We start from the raw sequence: 20,232 nt of genomic DNA, 5'->3' as shown, positions 1-20,232 counted from the left end.
CAGAATTACATAAAATATAATTTAAAAAGCAGGTTAAAAAAATATATAAAAACAGCAATTCTACACTAAAAAGTATAAGGGGATTCTATGTCCAGTAAGAATTAATGTCAATGCAAGTCAAAAAATGCCTGGTTCCGCCACATTGACCCTGGTCAGTGAGAGTATAGAGCTGGCTGAAGGCGAGGTCAGTCACTCTGACCCTGGAAGCTAGTTTTGTCCTTAATTCTCTGATTTCCTGCATCAACTCCCTTTCCTTACAGTCAAGCTCCCCTCGGCCACGATCTAAAGAAACTACAAAGACAAGAGGACATGACACACAGCCAATAAGGAAACTTGTTCCACACATTAAAAAAGCAAGTGCATGAAAGCATATTTTTCCAATTCCAGAAAGTAATGATCAATCTCATGAAATCACTTGATGAGCTCAGTTGATGATGCATGTTGATGCATTTCCAATTGAAAAAAGCAAGCTGGGGTGGAACATGTTGATTGGTTATCATCACCTTTTTTCTTTTAAATAGCCAATAGGCTTAAGTTGACACCACAGCCGTGAACCATGATTTGTCATTTGCTATGGCTAGTCTGAACTGTGGTATTAGGTGGTGAGTCATCTTAGGTGTGTTTGGCTTGAACTACATCTTGCTTTAACCGATCGCAAGATTTGCCAGTTGCAGTCAGGGGAGGAGCTGAAAATAGGCATCAGGCCAGACACTTATGTGTTCCCTGCCATGTGATCAACCAAGTCAGACACGGAAGATCACGAAGTGGAATTCAGATAGACAGATGCATACATTTTAAATAAAATAACCAGAAACATTATTCAATTTAAAGTGTTACCTGTTACTTAAAGGAATAGTTCACCCAAAAATAAAAACTCTTTCATCATTCATTCACCCTTATGCCATCCAAGATGTGCAATACTTTCTTTCATCTGCTGAACTCAAATGAAAATATTTAGAAGAATATTTCTGCTCTGTAGGTCCATATAATAAAGTGAATGAGTTCCAAAATTCTGAAGCTCCAAAAATTACACAAGTCAGCACTAACGTAATCCATACAACTTCAGTGGTTAAATCAATATCTTCAGAAACAATAATAGGTGTGGGTGAGAAACAGATCACTCACATTCTTCTTATGTATTTGTAAATTCATATTCTTCATGCATATCACCCCCTACTGGGCATGGAGAAGAATTTCAAACAAAAAAGGACTTACATTTTGAACAATCAGTCAGAATAAACACCTTGGTAATGGCATACTACAACCCCTGAGAAAGTTATGGAATCATCACACTTTGAGGATGTTAACACAGATTTTCTACTTCACAGCAAATAATAATAATAATTTTAAAAAATTACAAAACTATTTTTGCTTAATAGCTGAACATTATGGCTTCGTGAAACATCCCTCAAACAAATTACTTTATTTTAAGTAAATGGCTTATTTTTTCCAGACCAAGTAGAGGAAAAAAATTATGGAATCACCTTGTAATTTGCATTTCTAAAACAAATACCAGCACAAGTCTAAAAATGCTAATTAGTCTGCAGTTAAAAGAGAGTGCTTACAGTCCTTAACGAGCTGTTGGTCTTGGCTAATTGAAAGGAAACATGGCCCAAACAAGAGAGTTGTCAATTGAAACAATGGAAAGCATTAAAAAAACTAAATTCAAAGGAAATCCAACACGGAGTGTGGCAAAAGAAGTTGGTTGTTCCCAGTCAGCTGTTTAAACTTTGGTATAAAGTATAAAAAAAATGGCAAGGTTATAAAAGGAAAACTTACGAGTACACCAAGGAAGACGTCACAGCGTCAGGATAGAATACTCAAAGCAATATGCCTTGAAAATAGAAAATGCACAACAAAACAAATGAAAAACAAATGTGTGGAAACAGGAGTCGATGTTTGTGACAGAACTGTAAGAAATCAGCTGAATGAAATGGGATTAACATATAGAAAAGCCAAATGAAAACCAGCAACACCTAAACAGAAGAAAACAAGGCTACAGTGGGCTAAAGAAAAGCAATCATGGATTGTGGATGATAGTGATATTCAGTGATGAATCACGAATCTGCACGGGCCAAGGCGATGATGCTGGAACATTTGTCAGATTCCTTTCTAATAAAAGATATAAAGATGACTACCTGAATAAAACAATCAAATTTCTCCAATTATTAATGATATGGGGTTGCACGTCAGCTAAAGGACCAGGGAAGATGGCAATCATACCTCAACCGTAAATGTAAAGGTGTACATTGAAATTTTGGACACATCTCTCATTCCATCGATAGAAAATAGGATTGGTGATGGTAATTTTTCAGGATGATAATGCATCTTGACACAGAGCAAAGAGTTTTTCTTCTTGAAATGCATATCAACTCTATGACATGGCCAGCAAACAGTCCAGATCTCAATCAGATTAAAAACATTGGTGCATGACAAGGCTCCATCCTGCAAAGCTGATCTGTCAACCGCTATTCGAGAATGTTGGAACCAGCTTGATGGAGAATATTGTTTTTCATTAGTGAAGTCCATGCCTCAAAGAAATCAGGCCATCATAAAAGCCAGAGGAGGAGCAACAAAGTACTAATTGTGATTTATTTGTATTTTATTTTTTCACTACTAAAATATGCGATTAATTTAAATAATGTAATTTAATTTTGTGTCATATCTGCGATTTGTTTATTTGCTACCAAGTAAAAAAGGTGGGAGAAAATTGTCCAAGTGTGGTGATTCCATAATGTTTGCCAGGGGTTGTACCATATTACTCTTATTTCTGCCATAGACTGACATTGCAGAAGTAGTAAGAGTAGTATCAGAAGTATGCCTTTGCGAACGCAGCCCATGAAAACATGTTACCGGCCAATCGTGAATAAGCTGTTGTCATTCAAAAGCTTGTGCAGCTGCTTTGGAGCTGCTCTCAAATTACTCACGTGGTGGCGCCGTTTCAAGTCGGATACATTTTCTAAATTACATGCACTGCTTCAAGTCTGGCAACGGCCAGTCTTCGCAGCACTGCATGAAGTCAAACACACCTTTTTTTATTCTAGGGTGCTTTCACAACAGCACTTTTGGTGCACACTCGGGTTCGTTTGACAAAGTTTGGATGATGTGAACACTGCTTGAAAAGGTAGTCTGGGGTAAAGATCACTGCTGATTTGAACACAATTTAACCAAATCACAGAAGTGAACTGCTAATAATGGCATGTAGTTTGTGTCTTTGCAAGCTCCCGATCTCAATTATTAAGGTATAAAGCATTTATCATACCTGCTTGTCTCCAAATGATTCAGCTTCAGAAAGCAGATCACATTTTTCACATTTCTTGCAATGCATCCACAGGATTATGGCAGACTAATGCTAACATTCTTCACATCATAGCCGTAAACCATTTGACTCCAGTGGTTAAATCCATATCTTCAGAAGCAATATAATAGGTGTGGGTGAGGAAACAGATCAATATTTAAGTCCTTTTTTACTCTAAATATCCACTTTAAATTTCAGATATGTAAGTGAAACTAAATAGGCAACACATGGGACTTTCAGAGGTAAAAGTACAAATTTAGAGTAAAAAGGACTTAAATTTTGATATGTTTCTCACCCACCACATCACTTCTAAAGATATGGATTCATCCATTGGAGTCATATGGATTCATTCTGTTTACTTCATGTGATTTTTGGAGCTACAAAAAGGTCTGATCACCACTCACTTGCATTGTTTGGACCAACATAGCGGAGATATTCCTCAAAAAATCTGTTTGTGTTCTGCTCAAGAAAGAACATCATACACTTCTGGGATGGCATGAGGGTAGTAAATGACAAGAACATTTTCATTTTTGGGTGAACGATCCCTTTAAGCTCACTTCTTTAGTTTGTACCTAGTTACAGCTGTAACAGCTGATGCTTGTACTCAAGTTGATGACTCATCCAGAGTTCGGACCTAAATAATATGTTGTGAACAGAGACAAGCGGGGACAGGGAGAGGGGGTAGGAAAGGAACTCAGGTTTGGTCCATGCAATCAAACCAAGTGTGAAAGCACCCCTAGATTGCATTTGATTAGACTTAGACACATCAGTGAGTTTAATTTGTGAGTCATTCATATTTTTGGTTGGTTTATCCTTAGAGAAAGACAATTAGTGCATTTTAAAAGAGCGTGCCTGCTAAAAAATCGTTTCGTCATCCTTTAGGAGTACAATAGCTAATAGACATGGACTAAAAGCCAAAACAAAAACTCACATTTTGGGGTCCCATGGAGTCTTAAAAATAATACTCACAGTAAGAAGAATCATTTGAGCGGGACTGATTGTTCAAGGAAATGTTGGTGGTCTCACTCTGGGTCTTGCGCAGCAGCCCTCTGGAAGAGCAGGAACATTGGCCTTTTTTCCTTCTGATGATCTACAAACACAATAAAAAAAATAACAACACAGTACTCATGGAGGGCTGGAAACCACTAAAAATACATCTTGATTACCAATGGTTGTTAACATGTAAAGTTGATCAGACATGTTTAAAATGATTCCTTCCAGACAAAGAATCATTTCAAAGTACTTCTGTACTGCTATGGCACTTTTAATCTGTAACCATAATAAATAATTTTTTACATAAAATATTTCTCAGCAGGAAACCGATGGAGTACGTACTCCTGGTAGGGAATGAAGTTTTGCCCCAAGTGAAGCAGTTCAAGTACCTCGGGGTCTTGTTCTCGAGTGAGGGGACAATGGAGCGGGAGGTTGGCCGGAGAATCGGGGCAGCGGGGGCGGTATTGCACTCGCTCTATCGCACCGTTAGTCACGTAAAAGAGAGCTGAGCCGAAGGCAAAGCTCTCGATCTACCGGTCAATTTTTGTTCCTACCCTCACCTATGGTCATGAAGGTTGGGTCACGACCGAAAGAACTAGGTCGCGAGTACAAGCGGCCGAAATGGGCTTCCTCAGAAGGGTGGCGGGCTTCTCCCTTAGAGATAGTGTGAGGAGCTCAGTCATCCGTGAGGAGCTCGGAGTAGAGCCGCTGCTCCTTTGGCGTTGAAAGGAGTCAGTTGAGGTGGTTTGGGCATCTGGTAAGGATGCCCCTGGCCGCCTCCCTAGGGAGGTGTTTCAGGCACGTCCAGCTGGGAGGAGGCCTCGGGGAAGACCCAGGACTAGGTGGAGAGATTACATCTCCACACTGGCCTGGGAACGCCTCGGGGTCCCCCAGTCAGAGTTGGTTAATGTGGCTCGGGATAGGGAAGTTTGGGGCCCCCTGCTGGAGCAGCTGCCCCCGCGACCCACCTTCGGATAAGCGGTTGAAGATGGATGGATGGATGGATAAAATATTTCTTTGTGAACTGATTTGCTTAACTCACTTAGTGAATCCTCCAGACTCTTTTGCAGTTTGCCGTGATGTTGCTTAGTCGCTTCTGTTTCCGGAGAGATAAATTACCTCCACTGGGTGTTTACGGCAGCCTGTCTGTCCTCCTCCAGTCCAGCTTGTTTAGCTACCACATCATACCACCGGGACCATACCGAAGTAATGTCATTGTTTTCTTTCAAATATTTTATTCCAAATGAATTACACTTTATTAAACGTGTCTGCTTACCTCAAAGGGCACTAACGCGTATGCAGGTTAAGGCTTCTCACCTGCTTTCCCTCCACTTCCAGCATTAGCTTAACTATTTCTTCTTCCTTAGCAAGTGTTTGTTTGCTGAGGTTTGCCAGTTGTTCTCTTCGCTTTTTCTGCCTCTCCTCTGCTTTCACCAATCGCTTGTTTACCTCAGCCTGCCAATCGGCATCCACTTCCATCTGCCCGACTCTGCCAGAGACCAGAGTATCTGAAAGAGGTTGCAATCTTGTAAATGGTCGCATCAAAACATGTTTCAGCGATCAAATGCAACACGCAAGTCTGTTTTTAATTAGAAAGAAAGGAAGTGTAAAAAGGAAAAGGGAATTGGGTGGAGTGAATTGTCCAAAAAGATAATTAAAAAAGGCACTTCATGAAAACGGTTTAATCTTTGAATTTACAATTTTTACATGTAAGTAACCAGTAACCGATGCACGTAACCAAATTGATTATAACTTTATTTCTGCTTTAAGACACAATAATATCCAAATCATTCATAACAAACAAAGGATGGACTTTGTGGTCTTGATTAGAAGATGTTGAAGTCTTAACTGCAAAGTTGCAGTGACAAAATGTCTTTGTTTTCATAATAATCAACCCATTGCCCTTCTGAGATCAGGTCAAGTAGAGCTCACAGAATACAGTCACCAGGGCAGTTCACCCAAAAATGGATATGTTCTCCCTGTGAGACTATAGAAGAATATCACAGCTTGGTAGGTCCTTATAATGCAAGTGAATGGTGACCAGAACACAGAAGGTCCAAAAAGGACATGATATATGACTCCAGTGGTTAAATCAATGTCTTCAGAAGCCATATGATAGGTGTGGGTGAGAAACAGATCAATATTTAAGTCCTTTTTTACTATAAACCTTCATCTTTGATAGAGATGCACCGATCGACCGGCCAGGGACCGGAATTAGCTGATTTTCCGCATGCTCGGCCCGGACCGGTAACCGGCCGGTCAGCCTCACGTCTTACCGATTCCAAGCTGGTCCGTTTTGTTGCCAGCAGCGCAGGCAATAACGTCACAGCCACATGTAAACATGTCATTGGCGTGGAAGATCATCACTGTGAAGAATACATAAAGTTTGAAATGTGTAATAATTGTAAGGCCAAAGTAAACCGTGGGGGAACCACCACAATAACTTTCGGATCAACAAACCTAATTAGACATTTAAAACACCATCACCCAGCTGAAAATGCCCATTTTAAAAAAGAAGCTAAAAAGTGAAAGCGGCTAAAGCTAGCCAGAGCTCAGAGCCAGCCACAAGTCAGCAGCCTCTACTATCATTCCTTGGTATGAGCAGCGAAAATAAAAAAAGCAATTATGAGGAAACTTATGGAATTTATGGCCCTGGATGACCAGCTGTTCTCCATAGTTGAGGACAGAGGGATCAGAAATCTGATACATTTCCTCGATACAGAGTAGGAGGTACTTTCTGACGTCGCGTTGCCCGAGTTGTTTAATCTCGTGTCATGTAACACACGCAGCCTGTTATCTGTCAACATTTGGGTACACAAATCCGGGAGAGGGGAAGGGGGGTGCTGGATGGCAGAGGCAGGCTAAATACATACAAATTGTGCCGTTGTGATTTAACGTACTTTTTCCCACCGTGTCCGATATTAAAATCGGTGCGACACACATTGCAAAAGGCGTGGGCATTGTCGATATGGCTTCGGGATATGAAATTAAATTCTTCCATCCAGCTGTTGTTAAATTTACATGTATATTTTGTTTTTTTCACCGGAGCACCAGCTGAGTCTTCCTCTCCCCTCTACCAGTGATGCTTGATTTAACATCCCGCGTCTACTGCCTGCGAAGATATCAACAGCGCAAATGGGTTTTGGTTGCCAGATTGTGGTCATAATTGATTTGTGATGTGTATGATGTGTCGACTGTGTGAGTAGGATGCGTTTCATTCAAGATCTGGCAACTGGACCACCTTGGAATAAAATATTGATTTGATTATTCATATAACGTGGTTTGGGCAATACAAATTACAGGAGTCTCCCGGGAAAAACGGGAGTGTTGACAGATATGGTTACAAGCCGTTCCCGAAGCAGTGCTCAGTTTTACAACTGATATTTGGACATCTAACGTAAGTTGAGCATATTGGACTCTTAAGTTTTTCAGATCTTAGGATTTGTTTTGTTAGACGAGTAATAAAGAGAAAAAGGTCCATTTACAAAAATTGTGGAAAATGACATCTGTTATATAAAGCAACTCATTTGCAGGTAATTGTTATTTCTACCTCTTTCCAGTCACAGAGCACTTTATTTTGAGAGTTGTTTAAGTGAGAGAAGATCCTGTAACTTAGTGCATTTTGGGGGAAATTGTAATGTTTAATAATTTATTTTAATATGAAAATAAAATGTAGCATTGAAGAAAGGTAGATTTTGTTTGTATATGTGGTCAATAATAGTTCTTATAAAGAAAATCAGAAAAAATCGCTATCGGCAGGTCACACTTGCAGAAAATTGCAATCGGTGCATCTCTAATCTTTGACCAGCCCCAACCAGTATGTGAATGTATGTGAACTTGAAAGTCACTTCCACACCAGAATGTGGAAGTGAAAGTGTAGATTTACAGTTTCTCAACCACAACCATCAAATCACTTCTGAAGATATACATTTAACCACCTGAGTGGAGAGTGAAATATTCTTCTAAAAATCTTCATTTGAGTTTAGCAGATCAAAGAAAGTCATACACAACTGGTATGGCATGGGGGTGACTAAATGTTGAGAGAATTATTATTTTTGGGTGAACTATGCCTTTAATACTGTGGTTAGCCAACAAAAATAAATTAATTGAACCTGCTTAATTGGCAATGTAAGTGAGTGTGGGGATGGGGGCGTGGTCATGTGTCTGTCTGCGGGAGAGTGGTAAAGCTTGTCATCTAGGTTGTAATTATTTCTAACACCTGTCTCTTGTTATAGTGATGGCAGAGGGAGACGTGAAAAGCCACACCAACCCATTCATTTGGGGAGGAGCGACCCAAGAGCATGGTGTTGGTATGTACTGAGTGCATTAAAAGTTTGTTATCTTATTGAGTGTTGAGAATAATCTACATGAATTGAGTGACGTTATATACACTATAGGCAGAAAATAAAAGACTTGCCTGCACTGCTTCGTTGTCTCCTGACTCCTTTGCCAGAATAGAACTTTCCACAGTAAGACTTGCACAATTTGTCTTCCATTATATGAGATCATCTTTGTTTTGGGATATGTTTAACTTTATCGGTAAACCCAATTTCAATGAAACGATAAGCGATTAAGTGAATTAAGTGTAAATACTGGTTAAAAAAAAAATCTCTCTCTCTAGTAATAAGTAGGACATACCTTGTGTTTCTGGCTGAGATCAGCATCTGTCTCAATAAGTTTGTGAAGGGTATAATCTTCTATCTCTGCCTTACGACTCCATTTTACCACCTCCTCTCTCATCTCCTGACTCACCCGCTCCTGCTCTTTGGCCAGTTGCTAGAAGAACAAACATGTAATAGTCAGATGGATGGATGCATCTTGGCTTAGCAGAAATTTGTCAAGAAAAACATAGTAGCGGAGAAAGTTTCTGTAGGGGCCAACCTGTTAAAAAATGTGTCGCTGTGCATCCAGCTCCATCTGTCTTCTATAACATGAACGGCTGTCTCCTGATCTCTCAACACCATCTAAGTACAATTGAAAACAAAGGACATGTGAAACAAAACATGTTATTTAACAGTTAGTTCCAGTCCTAAATTGATTGGACAAGCAGCAATTCAAGAGTGATGATATTTTGTATTACAGCACTGGGATGCTTCACTGTATGTATCACTCCACTTATCTGTGTTTGTGGATACACAAAAATTGATCTCTTTTTTTTTTTCCAACCAATTTTGTTTGTGTTAGATTACGTGGCTGTGTTTTCAGTTCGAAGTTTTGTTTGATTAAAGTTTTGGTGTTTGTCACTCCAGTTTTCTCATCCTCCTTTCCTGAAGTGTTACACTGGTGCTGAAACCCAGAAAAGGAGGAAGGACACTCTGTCCAGGAGGAAACAGAGAAGCCGTTGTCATCCACCAGGAAACGGAGGACTCGCTGCCCTATGCCAGGGGATGAAGGAGAAGCTGTCGTCCACCAGAGGGCGGAGGAGCGGCTGAAGACCGGGTAGGCAGCATGCCCGCGGGAGCCGAAGAAGAGCGTTTATTTTCTCTCTTTCTCCTCTCTCTCCCCCTACCTCCCCTCATTTTTCTCAGATTCTCGGGAGGCGGGGATGACCACCAAGTGGCTGAATGGCAGAGCAGCATCTCCCCTCCAGAGTTTGGCCGCTTATCAAGAACATCCATAACAACAAACAATTGCGTGAGGGATTCACATTGATCTCAAACCCTCGCCACTCAGGAACAACAAACAACAACAACAAACAATTGCGGTAAGTCATGGCATCCGCTCATATAATTGGTTCCTTCATTACATGCCACATGTTTACTATAGCTTCTTCCATCAGCAATGAGGGATTTACATGTGATAAATATAAGGAATTAGTCAGGCTGATGGAGAAGGTCAATTTGTTAGAGACCCGCATCCGAACGCTAGTGGAGGTCAGTGAGAAAGAGAAGCCGGTAGATACTGTTTTGGATGCGGGTAGTAAAGCGAGCAACACACAAACTATGGTTCTGGCTCTAGAGCCCCCGCAGCATGGTGTTTGGGTGACGTCTCGGTGGCATGCACCCACTGAGAATAATGTTGAAAGATCCTTGGTCATAGGTGATTCTATTGTAAGAAACATGGAAATAGAGACTCCAGCCACCATCGTTAAATACATTTTGGGTACCAGAGCGTATGACATCAGATCAAATTTACACTTGCTGGCTAATGCTAAACATGGATTTTCTAAAATTGTTATTCATGTTGGCACTAATGATGTCCGGCTGGATGTCTGAGTGGTGTCTGGAGAATAGCATAGGATTTATAGACATTTGGAAGAGTTTTTGGGGGTGGACCTGACCTACTAAAGAGAGACGGACTTCATCTCTCCAGGGAAGGTGCCCCTCTCCTCTCTAGTAATTTGGCTCATAGTCTTAATAGTGATAGTATTTGACGAAACTGGGGCCCAGGTAAGGAAACAAACAAACTGGCTGAACCAAACATCTGCTAGCTGTCTTGAGACATCACACAGGTCACATAAACTACAGCACATAGGGACTGTATCACCTAGATATCATTTAGAGATATTCTGTTCCCTGAACTACCAAACAACTACCTCACTAAATCACTTAAGGTCAAACATGGAAAAAATTTAAAATTAAGATAAATATCATATAAAGATAGGGCTACTAAACATTAGATCTCGTTCAACAGAAGCACTAATTGTAAATGAAATTATTACAGATCATAGTTTGGATGTGCTCTGCTTAACTGAAACCTGGCTTAAACCGGATGAATATATTAGTTTAATTTAATCTACTCCCCCAGGTTATTGTTTTAAACATTAGCCTCGTCTGAAGGGTTGAGAAGGAGGTGTTGCTACAATTTACAGTGACGTTTTTGGTGTTGCTCAAGAGGACAGGATAAATGTTTAAGTCTTTTGAACTAATATAGATAATACATAGATAATGAAAATGACACATTGGGATTAGTATTTATTGATATTCTCAACTCTGAGTCAGACAAAATGTGACAATGTGAGCCAAAACATTGATGACTTTATAGATATTATGGTTTTATTTTCTGCTAATGGATGATTTTCTGTAAAGCTGCTTTGAAAAAAGACTTGACTTGTTTATGTAACTTTTGAATAAAAGCAACATCACATTCGCTAATCCCGCTGTTGCACTAAATATTATCAAGCTTGTGATTTACCAGCACTACTCGGCCTGCAGCCAAATCACAGCCACAAGTAAAACAGCACCCCTGCTGGTGTGATATTGCTTTACTGTATCGATAATTTGTATACTATGACGGATCGACCACCTCCCTCATGTCATCATCATCATCAAACCTCTTCTAAAGGACGCCCTTCAAACAGGTTCACAATAGGAGTGGGCAGGAGAGAGAAGACATGCAATTTAATAAGACCAATTTGGCAGCGAAACATGAGGCACACATGATGTGAATAGAGCCTCATCACCGGTGCCTTAAAAATGCAGAGTGCGCCTCTCCTCAGGAAGCCAGCTTCTGTCTCCTTGTGTGCACACACTGGCGTCCTCTCATGGATTAGAGCAGTTAGGGTACCTGCCAAATTAGACATGCTACCAGACCTGCTCCCCCGGAACCCCAGGATGAGTTAAATATGTCGCCGTGGATGACAGTGTAATGGTACACAGCTGGTATGTGATTGCTGTGCAGTGTGTAAACCTCACTCTTCTGGCCTTAAGAGATGCACTAGTGACCAAGGTTAAAGCCATGGCTGTTCTAGCCTCCTTGAAAGCACGTCCGACTACCATGCCGCGGTCCCTGTAAAGACATGATGCCACAGAAGCCGCCGCCCCTTGCGCAAAGGAACCTAAGAGGGGAGCACGTGCAACCACTGGAACCCGCCCATATCCTGGATCATCCCATGAGCACTCCCTGACCTACACAAAGCTCCCTTCTCACAGCGAGAATGCCAGATTCCCCATTTCTTTTGGACACTTTCTCCTGAAGACACTTCATTCCACTTCTGAACATTTATATTGTTTATTATTTAAAAGAAAGCTTCTCCGAGGCCTGACACCACGGCCATTGTGTCTGTTTCATGCTACATGGCAACGCAAGAGTACAAAACCTTTCTCTGAATTTCATCATCAAGTCTCTTCAGCTGGTTACTGTGCTGATCCTGTTGGTGCTTTAGAAAACGTGTTCTGGCAATCAAATGGAGTTCCTTCACCTTTAACTCACGATTCATAGCTGCCAATCTAAGCACAGAACATTAAGTGAGGTGAATTGCAAGTGTGTAAAATTTTGTGTGTTCAGAAACAGCGAGAAAGACACCGACCTAGATCTCTGCTGTGCAAGTTTATTTTCTTCTTCCTGTAGGATCCTACTACGTTGCTCCTCTCCTTGCAGTAGCAGTTCCTGCTGTTTGTACCAGGCCTCAAACTCAGCCTGGTGTCTGACTGCTTCAGCATGCAGCTCCTGAATTTCCTGTCTGTATGGACTAACAAACAAACACAGATTTTGAATAGCACTTTTGTATTCATAAGACAAAAATGTTTAAACTAGTATTATGCAGGTATGAGTGTTACAGCTGAATGAAAGTTTGCACCTCTCTCTTAGATATTCCACTTCCTGCTGACGGATCCTATCACGTTCTTGTGACTGGTACTCCACTATGAAAGTGGGGTATTTGTTAAAGACGGGATACTGCTCCTGTGTCAGAGGCTCAAAGTCACTCAGCGTGGAGCTGGGGTGGATGTCAGTAAGGGTGTTAATACAGCTGGAGAGAGAAAAAAGATAGATTGTTAAAAAATCAAAGGTGCTGCACGTTATGATGGACCGATATTTCAGGCCAGGATGATTACCATGTACTCTTGGCCAATTAACAGGTGTTACAGACTCCTTGTGTCAGTTCCAAAATCGAACAACAGATTTTTTTAACCAATTAAACTAGTGGGTGCAATATCGTGGAAAAGGTTTATGCCTAAAATATTCCTCTCATATTCAAGTCCGGCATATGATGCATCACTTGAAAGCTTAGAATCTGAACTTTTCATAGAATCCCATCAGTTTTGTTTATGTTACATAAAATAAAAAGAAATCTAAAATTAACACCCAATAGAGGTAATGGGGCAGAAAAATGTATATGAACATAAAAGTCTTTCACATATCAAAAGAAAGCTCTCATTCTCAAGAATGTGTCTATAGAGTTTTGTTGCCCTAATACCACAGCTCAAAAGAATCACTAAGTGAATAATGATTTCTGAAAGACATCAAATACAAACTCTTATGTGCCGATCACTGCTGCTGTAAGCCCAAAGTAGCCAAAAACTTTATATCTGCTCTTACCTTAGGCAGTTTTCTAAAAAACTAAAACAAATTTGTCTGTAAGCTTGCTTGGCTGAATAATCCAATGTTATATCTTAGATGTCCAGAACAAATTATGCCACCCAGCAGAAAAAGCATGCTAAAAAAAAAATCATATTATCGACTGTTGATGATAAAATGTTATACAGCATCATTCCAAACAGGTGGATCTCAGTTTCCTAATGACATTTAAATTGAGCATCTAGTCTACACGGAGGCCAATATATTTGATGATGCAAATAGGAGTAAATATTATGTAAAATAAGGGTTTAATTTTTAGAAATGTTGTGTGCATCTGACAATAAAATTATATTATGTATATCTCATTTATATTGGTCATCGGCCATCCTTCTCTCTAGATACTGTTATCGGCATCTGGCATTTTTAAAAAAATGTATCGGTCGACCACTAGCTGTAATCGATATTAGCCATTCTAGAACTTTCATCAGATTTATCAAACCACACCATCCAAAGATACCATTGAGACCATCACCAAGCAGAAGAGCAGTGGTGCGTCTTCTCAGGGTTGTCAAAAACATCAGTAGCAAAACAGAGCCATCAACTGATAACAGTTAGGAATCTCAATACGGCTTTAACTACTACACTCTCACCTTCCTGCTATGAAAATGTGCACAACAACTGCCAGGCAAAAAGCACAAGTCTTCAGATTGGCTTTCAAAGAAATTAACAGTGGCCCACGGTCACAATTTTGTTTTCTGTTTACACAGTCTAGTGCGGTCACAGAGACCAATGAATTATCTCCGGATACTTATTTCAGTGATTTCTTTCAGGGATTAGGAACATTTTCAACACGCCATTCTATATTTAAAAAATGCTTACTGCACAATACAAAAGTATTTGGAAACTTTCTGGTTGTCAAATTTTGTGGAACAAAATGCCAACAGAAAAAAATCCAAAAATGGCTCAGAAAAGAGAAGTTAGTTCAGAGAAAAGTTCTAGCATAATTTGTTTGCAGATGAAATTAAGATATTTTTAACATTGACTTACAGTGATGTAAAAAGTATTTGTCCCTTCCCGATTTCTTTTATTTTTGTGTATTTTTCAAACTAAATAGGTTTAGATCTTCAAACGAGATAACATAAAACGAAGGCAACCTGAGTAAACACAAAATACAGTTTTCATATACATATATATAAAATTTTATTTATTTTTTTTTTTTTATTGAAGCAAAAAAGTTATCAAACATCTTTATCATCCATGTGAAAAACTAAATGTCCCTTAAACTTAATAGCTGGTTTCGGTTTCACTTTCACAATGCTGTGGTGGAATTTTGTCCCACTCTTCTTAGCAGAACTGCTTTAGTTCAGCCACATTGGAGAGATTAGAGCATGAACTACCAGTTTAAGGTCCTGCCACAGCATCTCAATCGGGTTCAAGTCAGGACTTTGACTAGGCCAATCCAAAACTTGAATTTTGCTTCTTTTGAGCAATGCAGAGGTAGATTTACTCCTAAGCTTTGGATCATTGTCTTGCTGTATAATCCAGTTGCACTTGAGCTTCAACTCACAGACTGATGACTGGACGTTCTCCAGTAGGATTTTGTGATAGAGAGCAGAATTCAGGTTTCCCTCAATTGTTGCAAGTCGCACTGGCCCTGAAGCAGCAAAGTATCTCCACACCATCACACTACCACCACCATGCATGATAATCTTTTTGTGGAATTCTGTGATTTACATCAGATGTAACGGGACCCCTGTCTTCCAAACAGTTCCACTTTCAACTCATCAGTCCACAGAACATTCTCCCAAAAACTTTGGGGAAAAAGAAAAATTCAGACGAGCCTTAATGTTCTTCTGGGTTAGCAGTAGTTTTTGCCTCGCCACTCTTCCATCAATGGAATTTTTGTAGGTATGCTACAGGTCATTGGAAGACCCATCCATTTGGAAGACCCATTTACGACTGGGCTTTAACTTCCTGGCTGATGTCTTGAGATGTTGCTTCATCAAACTTTACATCCATATAAATTTCCTTCCTCATGATGCCATCTATTTTGTGAAGTGTCCATCCTGCAGCAAAGCACCCCCACAAAATGATTCTGCCACCCTCATCCTTCGTGGTTGGGATGGTGTTCTTCGGCTTGCAAGCCTTACCCTTTTTCCCCAAGGATGAACAAGACTTGTGGAGGTCCACAATTTTGGCTGATTCCTTTTGATTTTTCCCATGATGTCAAGCAAAGAGGCACAGAGTTTGAAGGCCTTAAAATACATCCACAGGTACACCTCCTATCAGAAGCTAATTGTCTAAAGGCTTGACATCATTTTCTGGAATTTTACATGGTGCTTATAGGCACAGTTAACTTGTAAACTTCAGACCCACTGGAATTGTGATATAGTCAACTAAAAGTGAAACAATCGGTCTAAACAATTGTTGGAAAAATGACTTGTCAAGCACAAAGTAGATGTCCAAAATGACTTGCCAAAACTAGTTTGCTAATATTAAATCTGTGGAGTGAAGACCTGGGTAGCTCAGCGAATACTGACGCTGACTACCACCCCTGAAGTCACGAGTGAATCCAGGTTGTGCTGAGTGACTCCAGCCAGGTCTCCTAAGCAACCAAATTGGCCTGGTTGCTAGGGAGGGTAGAGTCACATGGGGTAACCTCCTCGTGGTTGCGATAAGCGGTTCTCGCTCTCCATGGGGCATGTGGTAAGTTGTGCATGGATCGCGTAGAGTAGAAAGAGCCTCAACATGCGGAGTCTCCGGTGTCGTGCACAACAAGCCAAGTGATAAGATGTGCGGACTGACTGTCTCAGAAGCAGAGGCAACTGAGACTTCCAGATATTTAGTAGCCTACTACCTACTAAGTAGTGGGAATTGGGCATTCCAAATTGGGGATTATAAAATAAAATCTGTAGAGAATTCAACCTAAGTGTACGTACATTTCTGACTTCAATTGTAGCTTTGTAACCCTTCCAAGATTTATTCATTTCAATCACCTTTTTCCTCATCATTTCTGGAATACCTTTTGACCTTGGCATAGTGTGCTATTGGGTGAGACGTTTAAGCAAACTTCAACCGCCTGAAAGTTATATTTAGGTGTTGATTTGATTGAACAGAGCTCGCAGTAATCAGACCTGGGTATATCTAGACCAGCTGAACCCCATTATGAATGCAGTTTCATAGATTTGGGGATTTAGTAACTAAGGGAACAAATTATTTTAAACACAGGCTCAGTTGGTATTGGATAACTTTTTGACAGAAGAAATCAGGCAAATACTTTTTCACAGCATTGTAAATGTCAGAATGTGTCCAAATTAATTTGGCAGCCATTGTATGTTAAATGTAAACACTTGATAAAATGCTGAAGCAGCTCTTTATCATGATGGGCCAGCACATTTTAGGCCAGGTTCAGTACATTATGTGGAGGATTCAGAAAGTATTCAAACCAGTGCTGGACCAGTTCACTGTAAAAGAAAAGTCCAAAAATCTTTAAGTCACTCGCTTATGACCCAAATCATTGTGCTACTGCTAAAGGGTCACCCAATTCTGACCTATTGTTTATCCTACCTACCAATGAATGTAGACACCACTTCAAAGCAGATCAGTGGATTGTTCTGGAAGAGTTTAACCAATGGAAATGCCAGTAGGGGGAGATAAACTGTCTCAACAAAAACAGCTGCCCAGTGAGCAAGGGCTGACAGCCCTCTGAAATTATAAAAGACATACATAGATACCATGTCAATTAAGATTCGGCAGACTTAATACTGGCAAATCTATAGGTTAGAAAACTATATAGTTATATACAATAGGGGTGCACGATATGGAGGAAAAATATGATATGCAATAAGTTGTTAGATAATGTGATATTCGATATGTGATATGATAATCCTATGAAGACGTCATCGGAGTGCACAGAACATCAGAACCCCCCACTGCTCAAATAAACTGAAGTTTATTGGAATAAAAAAAAAATGACAGCCTATCCCAGTGATCACAAACATGGTTGTATCATTATTATCTGAGCAAATGTTGTTTTGATGCTCTTTAATGCTGTGTGACAGATTGCGATAGGTGCCCATTAAAACGGTGCGGCACGAAATAGAAACATGAATGAGCATCAGAGGGAATGCTGAAAGATCCATTACAACTTACTGAAATGTGTCTTCTCTCTGTGCATGTGAACACTGGATGCACACACAACAACTGACAATCGCACACTCAGTTTATTCTCTGTATCGCCATGAAAGTAAATTTTCAATGCTAAAATCATTCGATTATCGGAAACTCTTGCGATATGCATACCGCGATATTTCAATAAATTTGATATATAGTACTAATAAAGGTTCCCACACTTTTTGACCAATTAATTTTCATAACTTATCCATTATCTTTTTGGTCGATTTATGATTACTGGATGCAAATGTTTAAAATCATTTTATAGAAACTGCTGGGGCAGACTTTACACATGTATAAATGTCTCCAGCATAAATCTCAATGAATAGACTGATGTTTCAATGCTGGTTTGCAGGCAAGTTTTACTTCAAACAAGCACTCAAACATAGCAATATCTAGCAGATACATTTTTTTTTAGAGCAGAGCAAAACTAGAGTTTGTTTTTGACTCCCTATAGAAAGGTCCATAATTTTTTCCCATTTCACTCATTTTCATTTATTTTCCAGACCTGGAAATCACTTATGACAGGGAACACGGATAAACAAGGCTTAATTAAAAACAGAACTAATATATATATATATATATATATATATATATATATATACACTAGGGATGTTAATGTACAATAAGTGTTTATTCATTTTGTCAGTCAAACTGATGAAAGCTGTGTGGTTCTCAGGCAGATGCAATAGAGAGCACCAAATAAACATCCTGTGCAATACAAATGCAAGGCACCACAAGTGGACTAAGTTGGAGTGTCCAGCTGCAGCAAGTGTTTTCCCAGCCCTACAAAGAAACAACTGATTACATCCAGCATGCAAGTGGATACCTCACCCATAGTTTTGGGCATAAGACCAACAGTCAGTAGCAAAAGTCTTGCTAAGTAACAGCAAATGTTTTGTAGTGTATTCTGGGCCCATCCTGTGGAAAAGGCAGCTGAATTTCAAAAAAGAGTGTCGCTCTCCCAAGCAAAATTTGAGTCAATCACTAAAGCAGCTGAGAATGGTGTTACTCTGTGGGTGTAAAAACATATTATATTATATATATTTTTTTATTTTCTTCATGCCATTCTCTTGCTATGGTATAATACATGTCAAATATCTCCGCTCTAAACAGCACACAATAACAAATAACTGTGACTGATCACCTTACATATATGACAAATGGCTCCTGTTTAAGTGGGTGGTTCTTGGTCATTTTTATGCGGCAGTACAGCAAGGACCTTTTTGCCTGCACAAGATTAGGCTTTACTTGACCATGGGAACCCTGATATTTGTTTAGGGACCAACTTGCTACCTGTGATAGGTTGTGTATCTAACCTTTTGTATACCAACTGATCGAGGAATATTGAGTTTCCTCTTTCTCTGGAAGGTGTCAAGATTCCAGAGCTGAGTTGTGTCCAATGAAGTGCTGATGGCATAGCAGCCAGAGCTGTGGATGGACAGTGAAGAAACAGCCCCCTCATGACCACGCATCCAGCTCACCAACTGCCTGGTGTCTGTTATAAGAAGAGCGAACAATAGATGGGGCTTTCTCTCTTTATGAGAACACCATAATTAAATCTCACCCTTACCTTTGTCAAAGCATTTAATGGAGTAATCAGCAAGAGTAACCAGGAACTCGTTCGTCTCAAGTTGAAAGCTAAGGCAGTACATGCTTGGCCTGTTTTCTGGACCAACTTAAATCTGGGGAATTAACAAAATTCAGTTGACTTCTTATGGAACAACAACAACAACAACAACAGAACACTTAAGAAAAGTTCAAAATAAATAGATATCTATACCTGTCTTTGCTTATGTCAAACACATAGATATTGCCATGGTGATAGCCAGCGAGAAACGACTCTCCTGTTATGTCAAATGCCAATTGCAGGAATCCAACTGTCTTGGTTTGACGAGCAGACGCGCTTCGAATCAAGAGTGACTAAGGCGCTGTAAATACAGAACGGGCATATAAAGCACAGGGGGAAATAGTAAATATCATGACCATATGTCAAAACAGTCACAGCAATAGAAACTTAACAATAATTGACTAGGGTTGCTAGCTGCCAAATGTGATTGATTGAAACTCTTCTCACTGTAAAGTGTAGTTCCACATCTTGCTCCAAGATGGTTATTCCAAACTTACCCACATTTTGATGATACTAATTTTCGGTGCCATATTTTCCCATGTTCTCTAGATCCAATATGTGTAACTTGCATGTTAAGAGGGACACACTGCGTACTCACAAGCAGACAGCCTCCCGCCTTTATGCATGCATCGCAGCGGGAAATTCAATCACAGCTTAAAAAAAAATCAATTTATTGAGCAATGATAGTCCGTCATACCCGTTATTGGATCTTACTATAATTTCAAGAACAATTCATTGATGGCAACTAAATCATGGTCGTATTTGTTAAATTATGGAAATAAAGAACCTTTCCTGGAAGACGCAAGCTTCAGTTAGCGGAACTGACCCACGTAAACAACACTTTTTGGCATTGTGGGTATTGGAGTTGTTGAAGGAAATGTCACATGGCCTGGTTTAATAG

General features: G+C 39.9%; 1 protein-coding gene across 1 annotated transcript; it reads right to left on the bottom strand.

Moving 5' to 3' along the window:
• Positions 1-84: 84 nt before the first annotated feature.
• LOC127657892 (TBC1 domain family member 31-like) lies at positions 85-20,147 on the bottom strand. Its single transcript, XM_052146864.1, has 11 exons — positions 19,829-20,147; positions 19,485-19,632; positions 19,275-19,386; positions 19,021-19,199; positions 12,810-12,980; positions 12,540-12,692; positions 12,330-12,459; positions 8,930-9,067; positions 5,609-5,799; positions 4,268-4,388; positions 85-291 (listed from the first exon to the last, which is right to left on the bottom strand). The coding sequence occupies exons 4-9, from the start codon at positions 19,164-19,166 to the stop codon at positions 5,737-5,739; spliced, it is 801 nt and encodes a 266-aa protein (XP_052002824.1). The 5' UTR covers positions 19,167-19,199; positions 19,275-19,386; positions 19,485-19,632; positions 19,829-20,147; the 3' UTR covers positions 85-291; positions 4,268-4,388; positions 5,609-5,736.
• Between the last annotated feature and the right edge of the window lie 85 nt (positions 20,148-20,232).

Source organism: Xyrauchen texanus, chromosome 17 (genome assembly GCF_025860055.1).
Source record: "Xyrauchen texanus isolate HMW12.3.18 chromosome 17, RBS_HiC_50CHRs, whole genome shotgun sequence".
Taxonomy (NCBI): domain Eukaryota; kingdom Metazoa; phylum Chordata; class Actinopteri; order Cypriniformes; family Catostomidae; genus Xyrauchen; species Xyrauchen texanus.
The sequence above is the reverse complement of the archived record's forward strand: the minus strand, read 5'-3'. Positions and strand labels throughout refer to the sequence as shown.

Excerpts from the sequence above, each read along its gene's own strand:
- LOC127657892 (XM_052146864.1), bottom strand. The coding sequence starts at position 19,166 with ATGAGGGGGCTGTTTCTTCACTGTCCATCCACAGCTCTGGCTGCTATG. Across the intron at positions 12,460-12,539 it reads CTTGCACAGCAGAGATCTAG|ATTGGCAGCTATGAATCGTG; the intron begins GTCGGTGTCTTT and ends TTCTGTGCTTAG. Across the intron at positions 5,800-8,929 it reads ATCTCAGCCAGAAACACAAG|ATACTCTGGTCTCTGGCAGA; the intron begins GTATGTCCTACT and ends AACCTCTTTCAG.